This window comes from Myxine glutinosa, chromosome 1, assembly GCF_964187855.1.
Source record: "Myxine glutinosa chromosome 1, kmMyxGlut1.1, whole genome shotgun sequence".
In the NCBI taxonomy this organism is placed as follows: Eukaryota; Metazoa; Chordata; class Myxini; order Myxiniformes; family Myxinidae; genus Myxine; species Myxine glutinosa.
Window position 1 is genome coordinate 54,178,794 of NC_136261.1, and position 24,850 is coordinate 54,203,643.

The 24,850-nt window shown below is 43.9% G+C and overlaps 1 protein-coding gene across 2 annotated transcripts in view; it reads right to left on the bottom strand.

The window, feature by feature from the left end:
- Positions 1-13,866: 13,866 nt before the first annotated feature.
- Positions 13,867-24,850, bottom strand: part of LOC137424069 (single-stranded DNA-binding protein 2-like) — a 219,290-nt gene continuing 208,306 nt past the window's right edge. Inside the window, exons 11-17 of one of the 2 annotated variants that reach the window (XM_068111539.2) lie at positions 24,387-24,422; positions 22,648-22,699; positions 22,479-22,540; positions 22,278-22,365; positions 21,431-21,459; positions 19,631-19,732; positions 13,867-15,986 (exon numbers count right to left, since the gene is read on the bottom strand). In XM_068111539.2, coding sequence (XP_067967640.2) covers positions 15,876-15,986; positions 19,631-19,732; positions 21,431-21,459; positions 22,278-22,365; positions 22,479-22,540; positions 22,648-22,699; positions 24,387-24,422 — 480 coding nt within the window. In that variant the 3' untranslated portion in view covers positions 13,867-15,875. Of the gene's footprint in view, positions 15,987-19,608; positions 19,733-21,430; positions 21,460-22,277; positions 22,366-22,478; positions 22,541-22,647; positions 22,700-24,386; positions 24,423-24,850 lie in introns of both variants that reach the window. The other variant, XM_068111545.2, reaches the window with a different exon arrangement.

Below are 24,850 nucleotides of genomic sequence, written 5' to 3' on the forward strand. Positions count from 1 at the left end.
TCTGGTGTTTGTTCCCCCTCCATCCCCTCCCTTACCTCAAATGGCCACACAGTTGACATCGCACGTGACAAAGCCGAATGCCTCAACTCTGTGTTTGCCTCAAAATCCTTAGTCCCAAACCCATCTCTCTCTGTTCCCACCTTTCCCAGTCGAACCAAACTGCTCCTGGACTCTGTGTCCTTCTCTCCTGACAAGGTGGAGGAGTTTTTGTCAAACCTCGACTCTGATTCTGCAACTGGACCAGATGGCATCAGCCCACGGGTCCTAAAATCCTGCTCTGCCGCTCTATCTCACCCTCTCTCTGTTCTTTTCACCCTATCGTTTGCTCAAGGTCATCTGCCAGCATCCTGGAAATCAGCAAACATTACCGCTTTACACAAAAAAGGTGCAAAAACAGATCCTTGCAACTACAGACCAATCAGCCTGCTCCCAATTATCAGCAAAGTCATGGAATCCATCATTGCTTCGGATATGAAATCTTTCCTCTTCTCCAATGGCTTGATCTCTGATCATCAATTTGGTTTCAGACCAGATCACTCTACTCTGGACATGCTGCTTCTGCTGTCTCAACAATGGATGGAGGTCCTCAATGCCAAACAGGAAATCAGAGCTGTCTCCCTTGACATATCACGTGCCTTCGATATGGTCTGGCACCCAGCTCTGCTCACCAAACTCTCCTCCTATGGTATCCATGGAAATCTCCATGCATGGCTTGCGGACTTGCTCTCTGGTCATAGTCAACGTGTGGCCCTGAATGGATTTCTCTCATCTCCCCTTCCCGTTCCGGCTGGAGTTCCCCAAGGCAGTGTGCTGGGCCCTGTGCTTTTTCTGGTCTTTATCAATGATCTCTCCGACTCTCTGGAAAATCCTCTGTATCTCTTTGCTGATGACTCCACTCTCTGCCGCTCCATTCCTCTTCCCTCAGATCGGCAGTCTGCAGCCTCCTCACTCTCTGAAGACCTGGACAAAATCACAGACTGGTCAAACATGTGGAACATGTCTTTCAATCCTGACAAATCTCACACTCTTACTATGTCTCTCGGAAAAGATCGACTGGACAACCCTCCCATCTACTTTCTCAACAATCCTCTCCAAGAAGTTCTGTCGCTCAAGCTTTTGGGTCTCACCATCTGCCATGATCTTTCTTGGGAAAACCACATTTCCAAGCTGGCCTCCAAAGCCAGTCGCCGACTGGGCATCCTCCGTCGTGCGAAGTCCTTCCTAGGCACACCTGAGCTCCTCACCACATACAAGGCTTTCATCCGCAGCTCAATAGAATACTGTTCTCCCCTATGGGCTGGTGCTCCTGCCTCACACCTGGCTCGGCTTCACGCTGTTGAATCCAAAGCTTTCAGAATCATTGGAATCTCCCGCGATGAAGCTATCTCTGAGGGCCTTTCACTCACTCACCGCAGGCAGGTAGGTGGTCTTTCTGTCTTCTACCGACTCCTCTCCGGCCTTGCTCCCCCAGCTCTCTCTGTGCTCTGTCCCCCGAATATTCCTACAGGTCGCACAAGATCTGCCAGCCACCCTCTGATGGTTAAACTGCCGAAATCTCGGCTCTCTGCTCACCTTCACTCTTTCATTCCTCTTTTCTCCCGCCTCTGGAACAAACGCCCATACTCACTTCAATCACACTCCTCCCTCCAGGTCTTCAAAACAGCTGTTCACCACCATCTCTTATCTTCCCCCATCCAAAACCTTGATCTTTTCTACCCCCACTAATTCACCCCAGATCCACCTTGTTTGAAATTCCAACTTCTTTCCTGGAAGTCTTGGCAGTGTCCATACGTTTTATACCTCTCCCACCCCCCCCCCCCTTCCCATGCCTTCCCCCCAAAGCCCTCTCCCTCCCACAGTTCTCTCGATGTCTCCATGTCTCTCGGTCCCTGCTCTCAAATGTTGTGTTTGTGTCCTTCCCCCTCTCTCCCCATCTTGTCTACCGCTCCCGATGTTATTTGTTTTGTGTGTCTGTTTGTCTTTCTGTGTGATTAATGTTCGCTCTTTCACGAGCCTCGATCTTGTATACAAAAAAAAAAAAAAAAAAGTATATTGGTCGGCTTTGTTAACTTGGCAAAATAAATTCTTTTGTTAAGTATGTTGATCACTCCGGTGTGTGTGTGTGTGTTTGTTTTTTGTTTGTCCGCTCACTTATACTTGCCGACAAGTCACAATATTTAAACTGATCTTCAGAAAACGTTACGAAATTCTAGAGTTGGTGGTCCGACAATATCCTATTTATTCTTGAGGTCAAAAGGTCAACATGGACCAACGATCAACCACTTTTTTCAAATTTCTAAAATCCTCAATTTTCATCCAATTGGCTTGAAATTTGAATAGGATTTTCATATCAGCTAACTGAAGTCAACCACCAACTATTTTTGGGATCAACATAGGCCAAAAGGTCAACATAAGCTAAAGGTCAACAACCATTTCAAATTTCTAAAATCCTCAATTTTCATCCAATTGACTTGAAATGTGAATAGGATTTTCATGTCAGCTAACTGAAGTCGACCACCAACTATTTTTGAGATCAACATAGGTCACAAGGTCAACATAGGCCAAATGTCTTTATCAATTTATCTTTCTCAAAAACTCTCTTCCTCACTCTCCTTGCACAGCCCTCTCTCCACCCCCACCCCCAGGAGTACCTTTGGCTACGGCTTCCTCTCCGCTCACACCTTTTGTTCATATGTGTTCTGTACCGTCCCCCTAACAGTGATGACTCCATTTACATTTCGCTGTCTGACAACATGGACCAACTTCTATCCACTCATCCCAACTCTCTTCCTTGCATGTGGCGACGTCAACTGTCATCATACCAGCTGGCTGGGTGTGGGTACCTCTCTCACCAGTCATTGCATCTCAGCAAAGGACTTCTGCAACTCATTGGGACTGACACAATCTGTCAATTTCCCGACCCGCATCTCAGTGAATGGAGTATCTTCTCTTCTCGACTTGGTTACGACAAACTTCACTGCAAATGTCTGCTGCTCTTCTTCTGCTCCAATCGGTTCTTCTGATCACGTGCTTGTTAAAGTGGACATCTCTCTGGCCATTCTCCGAGAGCCTCCTCAGCGGGACGAGTCTGGCATTTCACTCAGGCCAACTGGCACGGTCTTCAAGCAGCCATCAATCATCTGGACTTGTCTCCCATCTCTACTGCCTCTGACATCAACTCTTCCTGGGAATTTTTCCAAAGTAAACTGCTCTCTCTCTCTCTCTCTCAGGCACAGATTTATCACATCTCGTCTTCAGTTGTCATACCCTTCCTCCCGTCCATGGTACACTGAATCTTGTGGTGAGGCAGTTGCCCTGAAACAACTTGCCTTTGCCTCTTTGAAGGCTAATCCAACCGAAGGAAATCTCAGTTCCTTTTACAAATCCCAGAACAAGTGGGTGTCTACCCTCAGGAAAGCCATGAAACACTACCTCTCTACTCTCAAGACTGAACTCTCAATCCTGCCTCCCGCCTCCAAATCCTGGTGGCGTCTGGTCAAATCAGTTACTGGTGTTTGTTCCCCCTCCATTCCCTGATCTTACCTCACACAGCTGACACTGCACATGACGAAGCCGAATGCCTCAACTCTGTGTTTCCCTCAAAATATTGTGTCCCAAACCCATCTCTCTCTGTGCCCACCTTACCCAGTCGAACCCAGCTGCTCCTGGACTCTGTGTCCTTCTGGAGATGTTTCTGTCAAACCTCGTCTCTGATTCTGCAACTGGACCAGATGGCATCAGCCAACGGGTCATAAAATGCTGCTCTGCCGCTCCATCACACCCTCTTTCAATTCTCTTCACCCTCTCTTTTGCTCAAGGTCATCTGCCATCTGCTTGGAAATCGGTCAACAGTACCGCTTTACACAAGAAAGGTGCAAAAACAGATCCTTTCACCTACAGACCAATCAGCCTACTCCTAATTATCAGCAAAGTCATGGAATCGATCATCGCTTCTGACATCAAATCCTTCCTCTTCTCCAATGGCTTGATCTCGGATCATCAATGTGGATTCAGACCAGGTCTTTCTACTCTGGACATGCTGCTTCTGCTGTCTCAACAATGGATGGAGGTACTCAATGACAAACAGGAAATCAGAGCTGCATCCCTCGACATATCTCGTGCCTTCGATACGGTCTGGCACCCCACCCTGCTCATCAAACTCTCCTCGTATGATATCCATGGAAATCTCCACGCTGTTGACTTCCTTTCTGGTCGCAGTCAACGTGTGGCCCTGAATGGAATTCTCTCTTCTCCCCTTTCTGTTCAAGCTGGAGTTCCTCAAGGCAGTGTTCTGGGCCCGCTGCTTTTTCTGGTCTTCATTAATGATCTCTCCGACTCTATGGAAAATCCGCTCTATCTATTTGCTGATGACTCCCCTCTCTGCCGCTCCATATCTCAACCCTCAGATCGGCAGATAGCAGCCTCTTCACTCTCTGCAGACCTGGACAATATCACAAACTGGTCAAACAAGTGGAACATGTCTTTCAATCCTGACAAATCTCACACTCTCACTTTGTCTCTCTGAAAAGACCGACTGGACAAACCCTCCCTTTACTTTCTGAACTATCCTCTTGAAGAAGTTCTGTCACTCAAGCTTTTGGGTCTCACTATCTGCCATTATCTTTCCTGGGAAAACCACATTTCCAAGCTGGCCTCCAAAGCCAGTCACCAACTGGACATCCTCCATTATGCGAAGTCCTTTCTGGGCACTTCTGAGCTCCTCACCACATACAAGGCTTTCATCCACAGCTCAACAGAATACTGCTCTCCCCTCTGGGCTGGTGCTCCTGCCTCACACCTAGCTCGGCTCCACGCGGTTGACACCAAAGCTTTCAGAATCATTGGAATCTCCCGCGATGAAGCTGACTCTGAGGGCCTTTCTCTCTCTCACCGCAGGCAGGTTGTTGGTCTTTCTGTCTTCTGCCGACTCCTCTCCAGCCTTGCTTCCCTGCTCTGTCTGTGCTCTGTCCCCCAAATATTCCTGCAGGACGCACAAGATCTGCCAGCAACCGTCTTCTGGTGAAACTGCCAAATTCAGGACTCTGCTCACCTTCACTCCTTCATTCCTCTTTTCTCCCGCCTCTGGAACAAACTCCCACACTCTCTTCAATCCCTCTCCTCCCTCCAGGTCTTTAACACAGCTGTTCACCCCCATCCAAAACCTTGATCTTTTCTACCCCCGTTAAAGCACCCCAAATCCGCCTCTTTCAATCCCCAACTTCTTTCCTGAAATTCCTAGTTGTGTTCATTTGCTTTATACCGTGTAACCTTCCCTCCTCCCCAGCCCTCCCCTTTCCAAAGACCTACCGACGTCCTTGATCTCTACTGTTGTTGTGCTTGTGTTCTTCCCTCTCTCTCCCCCTCTTGTCTCCCGCTCCTTTCAATCTCCTGCTCCCTTCATTGCTTGTTTTATGTGTCTGTGCATATTTTCATGTTCAATGTGTTAGCTCTTTCATGAACCACGATTCTGTATACAAGAAAAAAAGAAAAAAAGTCAACCACTTTTTTTTAAAGCAAATTTCTAAAATCCTCAATTTTCATCCGATTGACTTGAAATCTGAATAGGATTTGCATATCAGCTTATTGAAACCAACCACCAACTATTTTTAAGGTCAACATAGGCCAAGTTTCTAAAATTGTCAATTAGAATGCAACTACGTCTATAAAGTCATACTATAAAACAACACAAAACAAGTCTGGCGAGGGTCTGCAATCTTTGATTGCTCTTTCTAGTTATGTACTTCTGTTTTTGAAAGAATGTCAATATACATGCACTGTTGCCCCTCCTTTATTAGTTTTTACATCTCTACTGCCACCATTCCCGAAAGAGAAACTGTGGATTAACACAGATGGATCTGTAAAGAAACATGAAATTGTGGCTTGGCTTTATGTTACACACAATGGAAGTCAACACCTAGCTGGATCCTCTCCAAAGACAAACTACAGGCACGTCAGGTCACTTGGTCATTGTGTACAGGTTGAAGCGCTCTCAGTCGCCATCACCACCAAGCACTCCAGCCGTTTTATCATCCATTCCCATCCCAAAGCCTGTATTCTTACAGACAAGCAAGCCTTGTATGTCCAGGCATTCGAGAAGTTGTGTTGTGAATTCTCCGCAAGCCCGCGTGCCCACTTATCAAATGCCAATACCAAGTATCAATCTGCCACCTAGCGGGCTCTGCCAGTGTGCTATCTCATTTTCCGAGTATGCTCCTGTTTGTGACAATCCCAGTTGCCAAATATGCTCGTTTGTTGCACGCACAGATAACTGTTGTCTGCAGATCATCCACCACAGACATCCTCACTGATGCTGCCTAACCTCCCTTCACAAACTGAGAAACGTACTTGCTGGAAAACGAACATTGTGGAAGTTTACAAAATAAGTTGCTACGTCTTTGCATAGAACGTAGATCCATGGACGGTCATGCTTCAGTCACTCGAACTGACCCTGATCCAGGATTCCAGTCTTTAATAAATGATGAACTCCTTCGGCATCATCGACTTTCAATAGAAATAGGAAGGGTCAAGAACCGCAACAAGACCCCTGTAGTTAAGAAAGCTATTCAGGAACAGAAAAGTTAACTCATGTTAAGACACCTTAGGGGACTTGGTTTAACCCTTAACTTTCTCACCACAGCACATTTAAATATTGTACTTGCATCCAAGAATGTGGTATGGCTGCTCAATGGATGTTGACCCAGCGTGACCAGTTCACCAACAATCATACACCCATATGTAACCTCAAGATAATTATGAACTGGCGTGCCAGAAACCACTGTCACAGTGAGAAATCTTAGGCCCTATTGGGCCCTTCACCCACATTCTCATCAACTGAAGTTGGAGATTCGATACAATATATGTTGACCGTAATCCCGAATTCCGTTCGCATTAAATGGACTGCTTGATTAACTGGACTAGAGGGTTCATAGAACACCTTAAGGGTGTAGTACTGGTGAAAAATTGAGAAAACTACATAGGTACCTTTGAGAGGTATCTAATTTTCAGTTTTTCTTGAAAGATATAATCTTGGCTCTCAGACCAGTTTCAACGCTTCTTTGTCATATTACATGCATATAATTTGCATAAATTAGACCGTCAATAAAAAACAAGGAAAAACAAAGAACACATTTCTACTTCTATCTTCTATGTCACCTATCATTCTTTTCACACAAAACTTGGTACATGTATTATACATGTGTTACTCTACTACCTGATGAGAGGATTTTGTGAAATTATGTCAAATGTTCACTAATTAGCTAATTATGCCAATTACCAGATAAAACTTGGTTGTCCTTCAATAAATCCACAATGGCTACTCCTATAAACAAAAGCCTTCATCATTTTAAAGGAAGTGGTATTCTGAATATCCTGTCCAAATTTCAGCCCAAAAGAATGATGCAAATTAAAGTTATAACAAATAATTCTACTTCCGATTATTGAGGGGCATGTATGATGTTAGAAAATTTGGAAATTTTTCAATAATTAGGGGTACTTCTATGACCTCTAATAGCATGATAATTGACATCAATATATATATAAACTGTAATAATAACCTGAAAACATTAATATACAGTACTCCATTATATGAATAAATATTAGTAATTTGTAATAAACAATGTGAAATTTGTACATTTACCAATGACGAAATCCACACTCACAACTTCAATTATGTGAATGTTGTTGTTGTTGTTGTTGTTGTTGTTGTTGTTGTTGTTGTTGTATCGCCCCGGACATTTCTCTCCAACAAGCTTGCGGCACGGAGACAGTTGAACCCAAGCAAGGGAATGAATGGGAGAGAGAGACAGACAGAGAGAGACAGAGAGAGACAAAGACAGAGAGAGACAGAGAGAGAAACAGAAAGAAAACAGTCACCTGCAAGTAATAAGGTTGGGTTGGGTGGCGTTCATGGGGGTAGGTGACATTCTGCTTAGTCATGGAAGATGACATGACATGGTGGTGCAATGCCTGCTTGAAGTCCTGGAGTGAGTGTAGAGAATGAACCGTCTCCAGAGAGCAGTTCCACAAATGGGGAAAACGAGAAACGTCTGCCGTGCGTTCTCCCAACTGCTGTTTTCCGATCTCCCTACAGGTGTTCAATGAGATTTAGATCTGGACTCATTGCTGGCCACTTCAGAACAGTCCAGCGTTTTGTCTTGAACCATTCATGGGTGCTTTTTGAAGTGTGTTTGGGGTCATTGTCCTGCTCCAAGACCCATGTCCTTCGACGGAGATCCAGCTTTCTGATACTGGGTTGAACATTGCACTCCAAAATTCCTTGGTAATCTCCTGATTTCATGATGAAATGCACACATTCAAGGCATTCAGTGCCAGAGGCAGCACAGCAACCCCAAAACATCACTGAACCTCCTCTATGTTTTACTGTAGCGAAGGTGATCTTTTCTTTGAAGGCTTCATTTTGTTTTCTGTAAACATAGAGATGATGTGAATTACCAAAGAGCTTTAATTAGGTCTCATCTATCCACAGGACATTTTCCCAGAAGGATTTTGGCTTGTTCAGGTGTGGTTTGGCAAACTCTAGTCGGGCATTCTTAGCAGTGGGGTCCTCCTGGGTCTCCTACCATAGAACCCCCTTTCATTGAGTTGGTGATGGATGGTGAGATTTGAAACTGTCGTACCTTGTGTCTGAAGGTCAGCTTGAATCTGTTTGGCAGTTGAACGAGGTGCTTTCTCCACCATTCAGACAATCCTTCGCGGCATTCTTCGATCAAGTTTCCTCTTGCGGCCACGTCCAGGGAGGTTGGCTACAGTGCCATGGGCATTAAACTTCCTGATAACATTGCGTATGGTGGACACAGGAACATCAAGGTCTCTGGAGACGGACTTGTAGCCTTGATATTGTCCATGCTTGACTACAATATTGTCGGACCTCCTCAGACAATTCTCTGGTTTTCTTTCTTTTATCCACGCTCATTGTGGTACACACAGTTACACAAAACAGAAGAATGACTCCTTTTCTTTATTCAAACTGGTTGAATGAGTGATTTTTATATTACAGGCACCTGCAACTCACCACAGGTGAGTTCAATTCCAAAGTAAAGGAGAGTCACCTGCTTGAAATCGAATTATTTCTAACAACTTTGAAAAGGTGCCAATAATATTGTGTGGGCTATTTTTGGATTTCTGTGTTGAATAAACTAAGATTTAGTAATTTTGTCAGCTTTTTTTGTTTTGTTCCACTGCAAACCAAAGGAATACATATGTGAATACCAAAATATTTTTTAATTTCAACAATTTTCTGGAAGAAATGGTGCATTATTTGAAAAAAAGTGCAAGGGAGAGATCTCGCGAGATCTTGGAGACGGTGGCAGGGGTTTTCGACGGTCCACACGGTCTCCACGTTTTTCAAAGTTAAGTCTGTTCACAATTGTATTTTGTCGAAATTGTATTTATCGTTCGGTGTGTGAACTTATAGTGTCCCCCTTGGAAGTTTCTCGGTGTTTATCTTTCATAAATTAATCGTTTGTTTGCCGCGTCGCGAGCAAGGCCTTGCAGCCTCAGGCTTCCCCCGTCGAAGGTTGTTCCTTCCTTCGCTGTTTTGCTAGCTTTTTTGATTTCCCCTTCTCCACCAAGCTTCACCAAACATCTACTATTTGTCTAACGTTGTAACCCCCACACCCCCCCCCCCAAAAACAAACAAAAAAAACTTTTATTTCCCTTTCTCCTCGTGTGCTTTTGCCTCTGCCCACGTGCGCTCTCGCCCCGCCCCCATTTTCCCCTTGCCTTCCACCTTTTGCCCTGTTCAAGTGACTCGTGGTCGTCGCTCTACCTTCCTCTCCCCATTGGTATTTTTGTGAATATAAGATTGTTCTTCACAGTTCTGTTTAAATATGTTTCAACTATCCCCTTCAGTGTTTTATTCAGTGGTTTATTACAACACGCTGTTTTTCTTCTTATTTAAAAGGCTCCTTTCAATTTCCTCTTCAACTCATTCCATTTCAAAAAAATATTCAATCTCTTATGATTCCAAATCACTCCATGCTCTAAATTCTCATTCATTCCATCCCTCCTCCATCGTTCTTAAACAAATCGCTAACTTGAAAATCACAACAAACCCAATTTGTTATATATGTTCATCTTTCATTAATCATCCACTTTCTAAACTCCCCCCTTGCCCCTCCCCTTCAAATCTCCCTCCCAACCATCCCTCCCAAATTCTCCCTCCTCCCACCTCCTTCTCAAAGCTGCCTCCTCCCCAAAGCTGCCTCCTCCCCACTTCCTCTCCCTCCTATGTCATACCTCCACCTCCCCCAACCTTCTACTTTCCTCTGCCCCCCCCTCAAACAAACTCTCACTGGGCCTCATTCCATCACCATCAAACCTTTCGTCCTCCTCATCCTTCCTTTTCTTGTAACTCTTCTGTAATCTCTGACACACTATCAACTGCTCTTCCTACATCCCCCTCTCACCCTTCATCTGACCCTACCCCTCCCCTGTCCTGCACCCGATGCTCCCCCTCTCTCCTCACTAACGGTATGGACCTCAAACATCCGGGGCCTTCGCTCAAACCTGATTGATCTCTCCATTCAGGTTGCTTCTGAAAATCCAGACTTGATCTGCTTAACAGAAACTTTCCTCCTTCAAGATGTCTCTGATTCCTTAATATCTCTTCCTGGTTACTCCCTCCTCCGGTACGATAGACCTGATCCTCGTCCTGGTGGTGGGTTGGCTATCTTTATCAAAAACTCTCTTCCTCACTCTCCCTGCACTGCCCTCTCTCAACCCCACCCACAGGAGTACCTCTGGCTACGGCTTCCTCTCCACTCCCACCTTTTGTTCATATGTGTTCTGTACCATCCTCCAAACAGTGATGACTCCATTTACATTTCTCTGTTGGACAACATGGACCAACTTCTATCAACTCATCCAAACTCTCTCTTCCTCATATGTGGCGACTTCAACTGTCATCATGCCAGCTGGCTGGGTGTGGGTTCATCCCTCACCAGCCATGGCACCTCAGCAAAGGACTTCTGCGACTCATTGGGACTGACACAATCTGTCAATTTCCTGACCCGGATCTCAGTCAATGGAGTATCTTCTCTATTGGACTTGTTTATGACTAACTTCCCTGCAAATGTCTGCTGCTCTTCTTCTGCTCCAATCGGTTCTTCTGATCATGTGCTTGTTAAAGTGGACATCTCACTGGCCATTCTCAGAGAGCCTCCTCAGCGCCGTCGAGTCTGGCATTTCACTCAGGCCGACTGGCACGGTCTGCAAGCAGCCATCAATCAACTGGACTGGTCTCCCATCTCTAATGCCTCTGACATCAATTCTTCCTGGGAATTCTTCCAAAGCAAACTGCTCTCTCTCATGCACAGATTTATCCCATCTCGTCTTCAGTTGTGTTACCCTTCCTCCCATCCATGGTACACTGAATCTTGTGGTGAGGCAGTTGCCCTGAAACAACTTGCCTTTGCGTCTTGGAAGGCAAATCCAACTGAAGGCAATCTCAGTTCCTTCCACCAAGCTCGAAACAAGTGTGTTTCTACCCTCAGGAGTGCCAGGAAGCACTATCTCTCCACACTCAAGATTGAACTCTCAAACCTGTCTCCTTCCTCCAAATCCTGGTGGTGTCTGGTCAAATCCGTTTCTGGTGTTTGTTCCCCCTCCATCCCTTCCCTTACCTCAAATGGCTACACAGTTGACACCGCACGTGACAAAGCCGAATGCCTCAACTCTGTGTTTGCCTCAAAATCTTGTGTCCCAAACCCATCTCTCTCTGTTCCCACCTTTCCCAGTCGAACCCAACTGCTCCTGGACTCTGTGTCCTTCTCTCCTGACAAGGTGGAGAAGTTTTTTTTATCAAACCTCGACTCTGATTCTGCAACTGGACCAGATGGCATCAGCCCTCGGGTCCTAAAATCCTGCTCTGCCGCTCTATCTGGGTAATTCACCCCAGAGTCCTTGCAGTGTTCATATGTTTTATTCCTCTCCCACCTCCCCCCAATGTCCCTGCTCTCAAATGTTGTGTTTGTGTCCTTCCCCCTCTCTCCCCATCTTGTCTGCCGCTCCCCTTGTTTTTTGTGTGTCGGTTTGTCTTTTTGTGTGATTAATATTCGCTCTTTCACGAGCCTCGATCTTGTATCCCCCCCAAAAAAAAAAGAAAAAAAAAAAGGGTGCCAATATTTTTGGCCATGACTATATATATATATATATATATATATATATATATATATATATATATATATATATATATATATATATATATATATATATATATATATATATATATATATAATTATATATATATATATATGTAATATTGTACACATAGTCGATGGTCATGGAAGAACTAGTGTATAGTGAATGGATCAGGACATAACAGACAAAAACAGGACACAAAACACGCATGCATGGGGTGCATAAGGTGGAAACAAAGGACGCATGAGGTGACAAGATGGATATAGAAGGAAACTCAAAGGAGAGCAAACTAGAAAGTTGGAAGGACGAGGAATTTGGCTGGGGTTAACGAGGGTAGAAAATATGGTTTTGGATTGGGGACGATCCGAGATGGAGGTGAACAGCTGTCTTGAAGATCTGGAGGGAATGATGAGATTGGAGAGGATGTGGAAGTTGATTCCACAGGTGGGAAAAAAGAGGAACAAGTGAGTGAAGGTGAGCAGTGATCCTGGCTTTAGGTAGTTTCCCTAGAAGGGGGTTGATGGTGGACTGTGTGAGTACTGCAGAAACCTGTGGGGACAAAGCACAGAAAGACCAGCCAGGGTGCAAAGCCAGAAAGGAGGCAGTAGAAGACAGATAGACAACCGACCTGTCTGTGATGGCGAAGTGATAAATTTGGCCAAAGACTCAGCTTCAGCACGGGAGATTCCACTCCTTTTGAAGGCCTTGATTTCCACAGCGTCAAGCTGAGCCACGTGTGTGGCAGAGGAGGCAGCCCGGAGGGCAGAACAGTACTCAATCAAGCTGTGGATGAAGGCCTTGCAGGTGGATTTGGACAAGCTTTTCCTTGTATTTGGTCTTTGGGTTCATCAAGTACATGTGTTGAGTTTTCTCATTATGTTTGGATTGTTTACTTTTCTCGAAGTTTTTCATTATGTTTTTTCTTGAAGATAAAATGGCATTTTTCATGTTACATTTATTTTGTTTTGACAAGTGTTTGGCTTTGCATGGCCATGTATTTTGGCCTTTTGGTCAAAGCACATGTGTTTAGTTTCATCCCAATGTTTTGATTGTTTAACCTTTTTGTATCAAAAGGCAATTCGCAACTGTGAAATCTACCGATACCAAAAGTGCTGAACTTGCTAACTTTTCTTTTGGGTTGTCGTTCTTCGAAAAATCTCTCTCTCTCACCCTCTCTTTGTGCACTTTACAATGGAAAAGCCTGGCCCGCAGGGTTCCGATAATTATGGGTGATGATAGGGACCGCAACTACTACTGAAACTACTACTCTAATAGCATCAATTGTTCCACCCGTCATGTGGGGTCATCCGAGGAGAGTTTTTGACTCAAATCTTTCACGAACCAGCTGGACAGGCTCGACTGAAGGTGCCAGGAATTTGGAATTTGATCATGATGCCGGTTAAAGTTCACCTACTTTATGTCGAAAGGCACCATGGGATCTTTACTGTCAGCTATAGCCAATGCAACCAGACAGGGCCTCCGATTAATGTACTGTACATCCAAGGGATGGTTGATCTCAACTTTATAAACCCATGTGATAAGTGTACATTGCCCAGTTTTAGGTGTTGGTTCATATTGTAGGCCGAGTACAGACATGAGTCATTTATTATATCTCCCATTGGTTATTTTTATACATTTACCCTCCAGTCCACTGTATTTCGCACCAAAAACCAGAACCGAAGCTCCAAAATAAATGAAGAAAACAACTCCAGGCAAGGTAGACTTTATTATCATTATTATCATTATTATTATTATTATTAGTTTTAAATTCATCTAAATCTTTACAACAGCCAAAGTTGGCCATTTACACCAATGGTCGAGACACGCGTGCGATGTCGAAAATAAATGACAATGAGGAAACGCGGAGGACTCAATCGCACAGAGTTCTAATCCAGCTGTACAGAAGACTCGGAGTTATTACACATTGACAGATGCTACACAACCACCCCCATACCCAAAGCCGTGTCCATGTACACCTGGGCTTCTTCATCCCACCCTTTAACTCAGCATTGCTTGCCATTCATACAGCAGAAACATGGGCGAGGGTTTGAGTCCGGCTCAATTGCAACCCCAGCCATTCTTTATTAAAGGACAAAAATTAGAATAAAAGAACAGAAAACGAAACAAAACACGTGCAGAGTCAGTACAATCGCTCCGCAGACCCCCAAAGCAGCCGTAACAGCACAACACAAAACTTCAAGGATGTAGCACAGCTTCCTTTAGTGTTCATTCAAACAACTGAAGCTTTTCATTAACCGTTAAAGTCCCAGACGTGGTCTTACAGAAGCTCCGATGTAAAGGATAATGTACATGAAATAAGTCCCATGGCCAGACTCAAGACACAACAACGTTGTTTTGGAAGACAGTAGGAGGAGTGGGGAGGTGGAGAAGAACCGATGTGATGGTTGGAGCGTGTCCCAGGCCTGCCAAAAATGTCAAAATCTACACTGGATTGCTGAACGCATGGCCCAGGTGAGTTCCACAAGCCTAAGTGTTGAAGAGAAATCCTCTGGTGCTTTGTGCATGCAAGCAAAATCAGGAATCTTCTGGCATTCCTAAATGGTTGGTTAATAAAGCGTTGTGTTGTTCAACTATCCCTCCTCGGATTCCCTTCCAGTGAACACCTAGTCATGAGGGACCTGTTTAGCGTGCACGAGCAACTGATGAATGATGCGCTGTGTGAGTTGAATGGGAAACGAAATGTTATCATCAAGTTTAAGAAAATAATGAAGGGAGGTTTGAGTTTAAAAAAAATAAAGTATTCTCAGCATGTTTCAAAGTGGTACGAGTTGTAATAAGAAGAGGTTAAAACAACCATAACTTACATTTTACACTCGATGCTCTGGAATTGTATATAATACATCTCTCGCTCTATAGCTAGCGTATCCGTCATAAGCCCCACAGTTGTTCCACCTCCCATCCCACCACCCAGGAAATAAATTCCTCAACAGGATAAGCTGTACAGTAAATACAAATGCCCACACAAAGCAGAGTCGAGAGAATCCTTGCGGACTTTGCTGCTAATTTCTAGGGATGAGCGGGTATGGAATGAATTGATGTACGACAGAGCACGACAAGAAAAGCAATTCTCTTTGACAGAGTACAAGTCCTACAAGAAAGCAGGAGGCGGTGATATGTTCAGCTTAGCTACTAGGATTCAGGGAATTCGGTCATTGGCATTTCCACAAGGTAGCTTGAGAGCAAAACGAACACCCAAAAAACATCAGTCTGAATATTTACCGAGTGTTCAGTTGGCTGTCTTGCCTTCCTTTTGCACAACTTGGTTACTCTGGGATGTGTTAAGCCTGCTTTCCAAAAGAAAATAGGCCTGTTAATTATTTTTCCCTTCGGCTGCAGTCTGCCATATTTGGTTCACATTGGCAATGGTCAGGATGCTTTTTGTGACGGTGGGTTGAGCACGTGAGAAGGCTGGAGGCAGCAGTAATGGAGCGAGAAAAAAGGCGAGCAGTGAAGTCGGTGCCAAGTCAGATCGGCGTGAGTTCCTGGGGAAGCCAACGTTGGGAACGGGAGACGGGAAGCAAAAGTACGGGCCTGGCTAGAATCCGGGCTCCAAAGTCAATTGTGCCTGATGTTCTTTCTGAGGAAAACGTTGTCCCCTTGTTCGAATGCTGTCCGGGTGCAAGGAGGCCGTTCTTATCTTCCCTGCCCTTTAAAAAGCAGAGAGGCGAGCAGAGAAAGGAAACATCGGGGAACTCTCATTGCATGTAGGTGAAGTCCGGGTTGTCCCCTGGCTCCTTCTCAAAACGTTTTGCTTCTTCCTGCATACTCTCCTTGATCTTCAAGATGGCCGCTGACTCATTCTGATCCTGCCGATGCAAGCTGTCAGTGAAGGCTAACAAGGTGGGTCAGATCAAGACATGCCATGAATCCTTTCATTAACACATTAAAAAACAATCAGGTTATAGCAATACATGTGTCTTTCATTCTCCACACAAATAACTCTGACCCATAATTTTTGTGACCAGGTACTTTTCAAGGCCAAATGATGATACACAGGTAGTAAGTAGGGCATCAAAAGGGGATAAACAGGCCAATAATCTTTTTTTCACATCCACATCCCATAAAATGAGGGGCGTTCAAGAAGCTTTGTGCCCAAACAAGCATGTTGTGGCGATGGAAGAGCACACCTTTGGTCAACATCCATCGCTCGGCGTTTGATGACTTCCGCAACTTTATGCACGAGTTTGGCGCAATATTCTCCTATGATTATCGTGAGATGGAGGTGAGGTGCGGTCAATCAGCAGTATGCCCTTACAATCCTATAAAATGAAGGGCCTCATTGCAACAGCTGAGGATTGGGTGCAAGGTGTCTTGGGCGGTGATGATACTTTGGCTTCCATAATTATCTCCGCCCCTGAAGGTGTACGGAGGTTATGTTTTCACCCCAGTTTGTCTGTCTGTTGTTTTTTTCACAATTTTTGTCCATGGTTTTGAAGCAATCATTCTGAATTTTTTTGTATAGACAAGTGACGGGCCATGAAATGCAACGCGGACTTTTGGTCAGGTTCCGTAACCTGGAATTTTAAAAGTGATTCTTCACAATTGAGAGATGGGGCCCAAAATGAAATGTAGCATTCTATCTCAAAAGTTGTGGACGAGTTATGACAACGCAAGGTGGATGAGTTGATTAGATGACAAGAACAAGCCGATTAGATTTTGGTTCAGGTCAGCAGATCTGGCCTATCAGTGGGTACAAAATGCAAACTGTTCTGCCTGGCAGAGGTACGCGGCCTACCGAGTTCCGTTCTAGTTGCATTTTGGGATGCTGGTTGTTTCATCACGAGTTCCAGACAAACTATAAAGTCATCTGGATCTGCATTTAAGAGGTTTATAAGCTCGTGACATGTTGCCAGCCGCTCCTCTCGATCATGAGTGCAAAGGTTTAATGGGGACCCAAATACACCGAAACCTTGGACATGCCCATCTGTTCATGGAAGATAGTAAAAACGCTACCTTGAGAAGTTCTGTCAACAATTTGGTGATCTGAACACAGATTAATACCTCAACCTGGGCAACACTTATGGGTCAGCAGCATCTGATGGCTTTCCTGACCTGGCATCATCCTCAAGGGACTCGTGCCCACTCTTAAGGTTGGACATTAATTTGGTGACTGTAGAATATCCGTGTGCACATTCGCCTTACATGGTCAACATTCGTTTATGGATTCCTTTGGAGCTGGCACCTTGTTTGTGTAAAATTTGGTGAAATCTAAATGGTCATTTTTTAGTAAGATCCATAAGCGTATGACATTGCAAACTTCTGGCATATACTCTGAAACAAGAAACAACGTCGGATTAATGAAACTAATGGAATACTAGAACGGCACTTGGTAGAGCGCATACCTCCACCAGGCCGAACAGTTTTGGGTTTGTATCTCACTGATAGGCCGATTTTGGATTCTGACCTGAACCAAAATCTAATCGGCTTGTTCTTGTCACCGACCAAACTCATTCACCAAAATTAGTCATAACTCGTTCATAACTTTTTAAATATCATGTTGTATGTATATCGCTTTTCGCCCAACCTCTCAATGGTGAAGAATCGCTTTTTAAAAATCTACTAGCCGGACCCGGTTTCTAGATTTTCACCTTGTCACACACCCAACCTCTCGACCAAGTTTCGTCCAAATCCGTCCAAAACCTTTTGAGATATCCTGCTATATATCATTTTTAGCCCGATCTCCCAATGATGAAGAATCACTTGAAAAATTAAATAATTCTCGTATCCGAATCCATATTCAGATATTCAACAAAATCGAATCGATAAGTCCTTGTCACACACCAAACCACTCCACCAAGTTTCGTCCAAATGCGTTTCCAACTTTTTGAGATATCCTGCTATGTATCATTTTTGGCCCGATCTCCCAATGGTGAAGAATCACTTTGAAAATTATACTATGCGGATCCGAATCCGGATCTTCACCAAAATCTAATCAATTCGTCCTTTTCACATACACTACCTCTCTGCCAAATTTCGTCCGAATCCGTCCACAACTTTTTGAGATATCTTGTTCACAGACAGACAAACAGACAGGTGTGAAGACATAACCTCCATCCACCTTCAGTGGCGGAGGTAATAAGAGGCATACATGTAAGTTTACAATGAGCAATACACTGTGGTGTTCGGGTAATGGATGAAATCAACAGGATGTTGATTGAGGTATGTTAACCAGCATCGGAAGCAAGGAGAAGCTAACATTTCAGGCATTAACCCTTCGTCGGAGTAACAAAGCTAGCGTTAATGCACGAACGCTAGGGTTCATGTCTGTTTTGCTCCGACGAAAGGTTAACTCCCGAAACGTCAGCTCCTCCATTCTTTCATCGGCGGATTGCAAAGCTCGATCAACGAGCTGTAGACATCATCCATGGCTGTACCTGTGCACTGGCACAGACCAACATTGGCCTTCACAGCAAGACTAGTTCTTCATTGTACAATCGTGCTAGGGTGCAAACTATTGATACCCTGTTCCTCAAACTTTTTGAACGCCTCAAAGTTAGCTCCCATAATCTCATCCCAATTATTCGATTCACAGAGTTTACATGGGTGTAATAGTAGTACAAAGACATACTCTTGAAATAAATATATTCAGATCATCAGGGCACGAAGACGTGGATGCGCTAGTAATTACTTACAACCCCCTCTTCAAACGAATATGCAGTGCCACCTGTTGACACCCCATCAAAAGCTTCGTTTTAGTCATATCTGACGACATAAACTTTTATGGAGTTACCCGCTCCCCCCTACCCACCTTCCCACGCCTCCTCCCCCCAAGCCCTCTCCCTCCCATAGATCTCCCGATGTCCCTGCTCTCAAATGTTGTGTTTGTGTGCTTCCCCCTCTCTCCCCATCTTGTCTACCCCTCCCCTTATTTTGTGTTTTATGTGTCGGTTTGACTTTTTGTGTGATTGATGTTAGCTCTTTCACGAGCCTCGATCTTGTATAGAAAAAAAAAAAAAAAAATAGATGTAGAATGAGGAAACAGATTCAGGCATGACTGTTTGTTAATGAGAATCAGAGGTGACCAGTGGCATGGAGCTATGAGGCCTGCCTGATAATCACAATTATCTTCCATTCAGTAGTACGTGTATTTGCTGGAGCTTAACTTATTTGAGCTGGCAAGCCAAAGCACCAAGAAGCATCTTTGATTTTTTTTTTTTTGTTAAATGTTGGAAAACTGAGTCACAGAACACGAGGTTACACGAAACAGCCTCGCAAGGCCATATGCTGCGGAGCCCAATGAAAACATGGATAGGCGACTACAGTACGAACCAGGATGTTACTAGATATGACCACACCGCATCAAAACAATCAACCATCCTTATCAAATAAAGGCAGAATGCATCAAGACAATATCCCTTCTTTCTAATAAGTCACTGAATGTATTGGCTGCCATTCCGAGTCGGGGGGAAAGCAAGGCAGGGTAGTTACGTGCGGGAGTGAAGGGCCGTACCCCGTCGCTGGGGAAGGCATTGAGAAAACCCACGGGGATCTCGCCATCATCACGCGGGGTGCCTGGAGCATTGCTCAGGCTGCTCAGGTTAGGTGGAGAGTTCTGGGAAGACACAAGCATACAAGTATTCAACTATTTTAATTCCTCTTCCAAAAATTCCCCCACAAACAGCTTACGAAGCATGTGCGTGAGCTTCCATTTTGAAAAGTGTTTTTTCAACCCAATGTGTGGTCAACAGGACTGCGACCGTAGGAGAGTTTAAAGACAATGACATGTGTATCTGTGATGGACATTTATGGGTCCAAATTATTCTCACAGGTGTCTCATTAAATACCAGGAACAATTTTTTCTTTACGAGCTCCAAGCTTGACACGTGGTGGAAATAGCTTCAACTTTGGCGGTAGCCTGTATTAAAAATTGCCCACTAAAGGTGGGCTGAGAAGGGTACTCCTGCCAGGAGGGCAGGGGGTGCCCGCTAGTTCTAGTAAAAGTGCGAAAAATCACGATTAAGGTATCCCCTATAATCAACGATCACTCCACAAAGATTTGTAACCACACTGACCAATTCACTTTGGACTTGGCCTCACTTTCTGCCATAACCTTCCATGCGAGGGTCATATCTCCAACTGGCATCAAAGGATACCCATCATTTGTGTATTCTCTGTAGTGCTGAGGCATTCCTGTGTCACACGGAGCTAAACAGTGAATAAGGATTTCAGACAGATTATTGTTTCCCATGAATTGGTGCTCTTGCCTCCCAACTTGCTCCTCTTGAGGTGGTCGGAAACAAGGCCTTCCAGACCATTGGAGTGTCCAGCCAGGATGGCGGATTCTCAAGGTCTGTCACTCTCACACCAGTGGGAAGTCGGCAGGCTCTATTTTATACCGGTTTACATCTGGCCTTGCTCATCCTGACCTCTCCTACCTCTACCCTTCCCAAGACCCTCCAGGTCACATGTGTTCCTCAAGAAACCCTCACCTGTTGACCCTCCCAACGTCCAGGCTGGTGGCCCACCTGCGTTCATTCGTCCCCTTGTTTTTCCGATTGTGGCGTCAATTGTCTCGTCGTCACTTCAGTCTTCTGATGCGCTGCTCATCACGACCTCATGGGCCTCATTCATGCACATCCATGATCTCTTCTCGGCATGCTCCTTTTTCCATTATTTTCCTCTCCGGACTATTTTTACTCAGTTTTATTGTTATTCCTCCTTGAGAGTGTTATTCCTCCTTCGGTAGCTCCACCACCCCTACCCCACCTCCAACCCCCAACACCCAAGCTTCCCCCCAACATCATGTGGTAGTTTGTGAACCAGATGCCCTTTGTCAATTCGCTCCTCGATGAACATACATTAGATCTGTTTATCTTACTATAATTCACCAAATGTCCGGCTGTCCGTCTGTTCCCAGGTACCGCAAAAACGGCTGAACCGATCGCAACGAAGTTTTGGGTGGGTAATCCTGGGACCCCCTGGAGTAAAATAGGCTATATTGTTTTTCCAATTTTTTCCCAAAATTTTTCAAATTTTCCAGTTTTTCCAAACACGATGGAATAATATTTACCGATATGAATAGTGATGTGGCTTTTATTGAAATTCTAAAGATACTGTTTAGATTTTTATGATTTGCGTGTGATATGATTTAACGGATGTTGATATAAATCGTTTAAAATAAAAAAGGCCTTCAATTTCTGATATTTTGCCTTTTCATTTTGGCCTCCCAATTGAAGCCCGTGGGGCGGGTACCATTGCTAGAAGAGAAAATACAACAAAAGTTTCACGTAAGTGCCTTTCAGAATCTTACTTTTGGTATTCCATCCATTTCTCCCGAGCCTGAAAGAGGGAACATGGCAAATTTCAGGTGTTACATGAAGACATTTACATGAAAACATATTTTCAAGTTAGTTCCCTCAAAATGCCATTCTTACTAATGCTATAACAATGCTACAACAAATGTCACTCAATATGGCAAAATCTACCGTCAATGATTGCTGTACCTTTGATACATCAGCGCACAAGCTAGGGGAGTTTGATACTTGCTAGACACAAGCAAAAGCCCCAGACGTTTGAAAACCCTTCTTTAAAAGCGAAATTATCTGTTGACCACCAGGACAAGAGTGGGTCGCCCCTAAATTAAAGTCCAAGGCATTAGAATCGATAACTAATCATGTCTCTTACCCATTGTGAGAGGTATGGAAGACAATTCGCTTATTAACCACAGACGGGAGTGGCTTGGCGTGCATACAGGTGGCCTCACAGGCTTGGACAAAGGTGATTAGCCACTGAGTTTATAAAATTGGGATTAGTTCTTATTATATTCTGAATGTTCAGGAAATTGTTGCGAACAATTCGCCTTGTCTTAAGTGTGCACTGGTCCTGGTGATCTCCAGAAAAAGGGACCACAAAGCCGGTTGAAATCTGGCGATAAATAGTATTCATCGATACCTCTTAAAATACCTTCCAGATGTTGAAACCTTCTCCCATTACACATCTAATTGTTGTTTTTGTTCAATCAGAACCTGCAGCCCAATGGCCTAGTATAATGCATTTTAAGCTGTCATTCATCTAGTAAAGTGAAGACATTTCAGCCCAACAACAACCCTTCTACTGATAAATGTCATACAGATTGGCACGATGTAAAAGTACCTCACCTAAGGAACCATTCATTGGATGTGGTTCCATTCCAGCCATTCCTGACAACCCTACCATAGGACCCTCGCCCCCAGGACCCATTTGAAACTGTGGGGAGAGACACGGAATCTTATAAAAGGCATGAATATGGGCCACAATGGCAATTGGTGCTGTTATTATTCGTCAATATCCACATTCCACTTTGTGGCATTTGAACTCACACTGGGCCGGTTGCCTGGAGCGACAGGGTTCATCATGGAGTACATGTCACTTGAGTTGGAATCTGTGGAGGATACACAAAAGGAATTATCTGAAATGTATGGTTTTTCTGTTTGTTACGTTTTAAAGCCAATGAGTGAATAATGCAAGGCCTATACATTATATACGCACCCCCAGGGCTGGGCATTATGGGTGTCCCAGGGGGACCACTTCCTGGTGGAGCCTGAAAAACACAACACCAGGTCCCTTAGTTGTCTGCATGCCCATCTGTATTATAATGACTATCTACTACTCTCTCTCATCTGTGTTTGTGATCACATACAAAAGTATTTATGTAATGGGACATATATGGGTTTCTACCCAATATGCACTGGCGGTGCTGCATTGAACTCAAATAGCAAATTCACCACAATGTCGCCACGCTCATTCTGATGTTTGGGTTTGGCTTTTTTGGCATTCCCATATGAGAACTTGCCTCATGATGATGATATCCAAGGTTCATAATCACATGCACTGTGTTTATTTGTCCACTACACCTAAAGTCCATGTTCTACACATGTAATATATTTACAAGCTCTTCCGTGAACGTCAGGCGGTTTAGAGAAAATATTAGGATAAGCAGAGGCATTGTTCTGGCCTTGCTCATTTGTTAAAGCATGGCTTACATGTGAAAACAGTATAAAACACGAAAGAGCAATCAGAGATTGCAGACCCTCACCAGGATGTGTTTTCAGTGGTTTTTAAGACATTTGTGTTAAAAACAAATATGGCGGCCGAACCACGTGAACGATGACGTCATCATTAAAAAAATTCTCCACCAATTTATCCCTAGATGACGCTCAAGAAATTTCATCTTGAATGGATGAAGTTTTGTACTTGTCGAATTATGACGTCATAATGGAGGCAACTATGACATGATCATTAACATATTTTATTCCCCATGGAGAGTTCTTTATAATGAGCCATGTCTCAATTTTTTCTATGTAGCGCTTTCGGAGATATAGAGGTGCGAAGTTTTTCGGTTTTTCCAAGATGGCGCCCATACCACGTGACCTATGACGTCATAATTATCATTAAAAAATTATACATGTGGAGTTGCACCTATGGTGGAAATTTCCTATCAATCGGACCAACGGTTGCCGAGAAAATCATATTTATTCTGTGCGGACAAACAGACAAACAAACAGACAGACAAATGAAAAATCACTCATAGAGCGACATTTAGCAAAACAGAACAAAGTAGAATGGCACTCGGTAGAGCATCCTTTTAACCTCAAACATAATTAGTGGTTGAATTCAGTTACCTGATGTGCAAATCGCCTTCAAAGTTGAAGTTAATCTGAAGAAAATTGACAATTTTAGAAATTTGGCCTACGTTGACCTTTTGGCCAACGCTGATCTCAAAAATAGTTGGTGGTTGAATTCATTTAGCCGATATGTAAATCCTATTCAACTTTCAAGTCAATCAGATTAAAATTGAGGATTTTAGAAATTTGAAAAAAAGTGGTTGACCTTTGGCCTATGCTGACCTTTTGATCTCAAAAATATATAGGATTTTGTCGGCCCACGAACTCTACCGTGTGGTGAAGTTTCGTGAGGATCGGTTTCAAATTGTGACCTGTAGGCAAGTATAAGTGAGCGGACAGACAAACAAACACACAAACAAACACACAAACCGGAGTGATCAACATACTTGCAAAATAAAAATAAAAAAATTGTCAAGTATCAAACACACAAACGGACGCAAATGCAGTACCCTCTCCTCCTGCGAGGGTAACAAGTGTTCCTTGAAATAGGACTCTGAGTGTTTGTGTATAAGGTTATCCAGTTATACTTTGCAATGATAACTTGCCCTCGAAAGAGACATCTCATATCTTCCTAGCACCACAAATAATTGTATGACAGCCTACCCCATAGTTTCCAGGAGATGGTGCTGAGTACGTTATCTGCAAAGGGAAAGAGTAGCAGAGTTAGTTGGAATTTTAAAAAACGAATGGAAAGAGTTCACTTTAAATAATTAACAATAACCTCTGGGGGAAATTGAAGGGGTGAGGGCGAGGGCAGTGTTCAGACTTGGACAAGTGTTTCTTAATTGCGAAATGAAAACATGACAAAGTTCAACAGCATGCACTTTAGCTTGCAGAGCAAGGCCAGTAGTAGGCCTGTCAAAGCAACACGCATGTACCTTGAACTGAAGGCCAAAATGCATGGTCATTAAAGAAATGCTGTTTTTGCCTTTGGACATCATTGGAAAGACAGAAATAAGTTTATTGGCTAGGCCTGTAATCTATAAACCAATGCACCATCAGTGAAGTCAGATTGGACTGGCCAATCAATCAATGGGAAGAAAACTGGAAGGGAGAAATCCATTGAG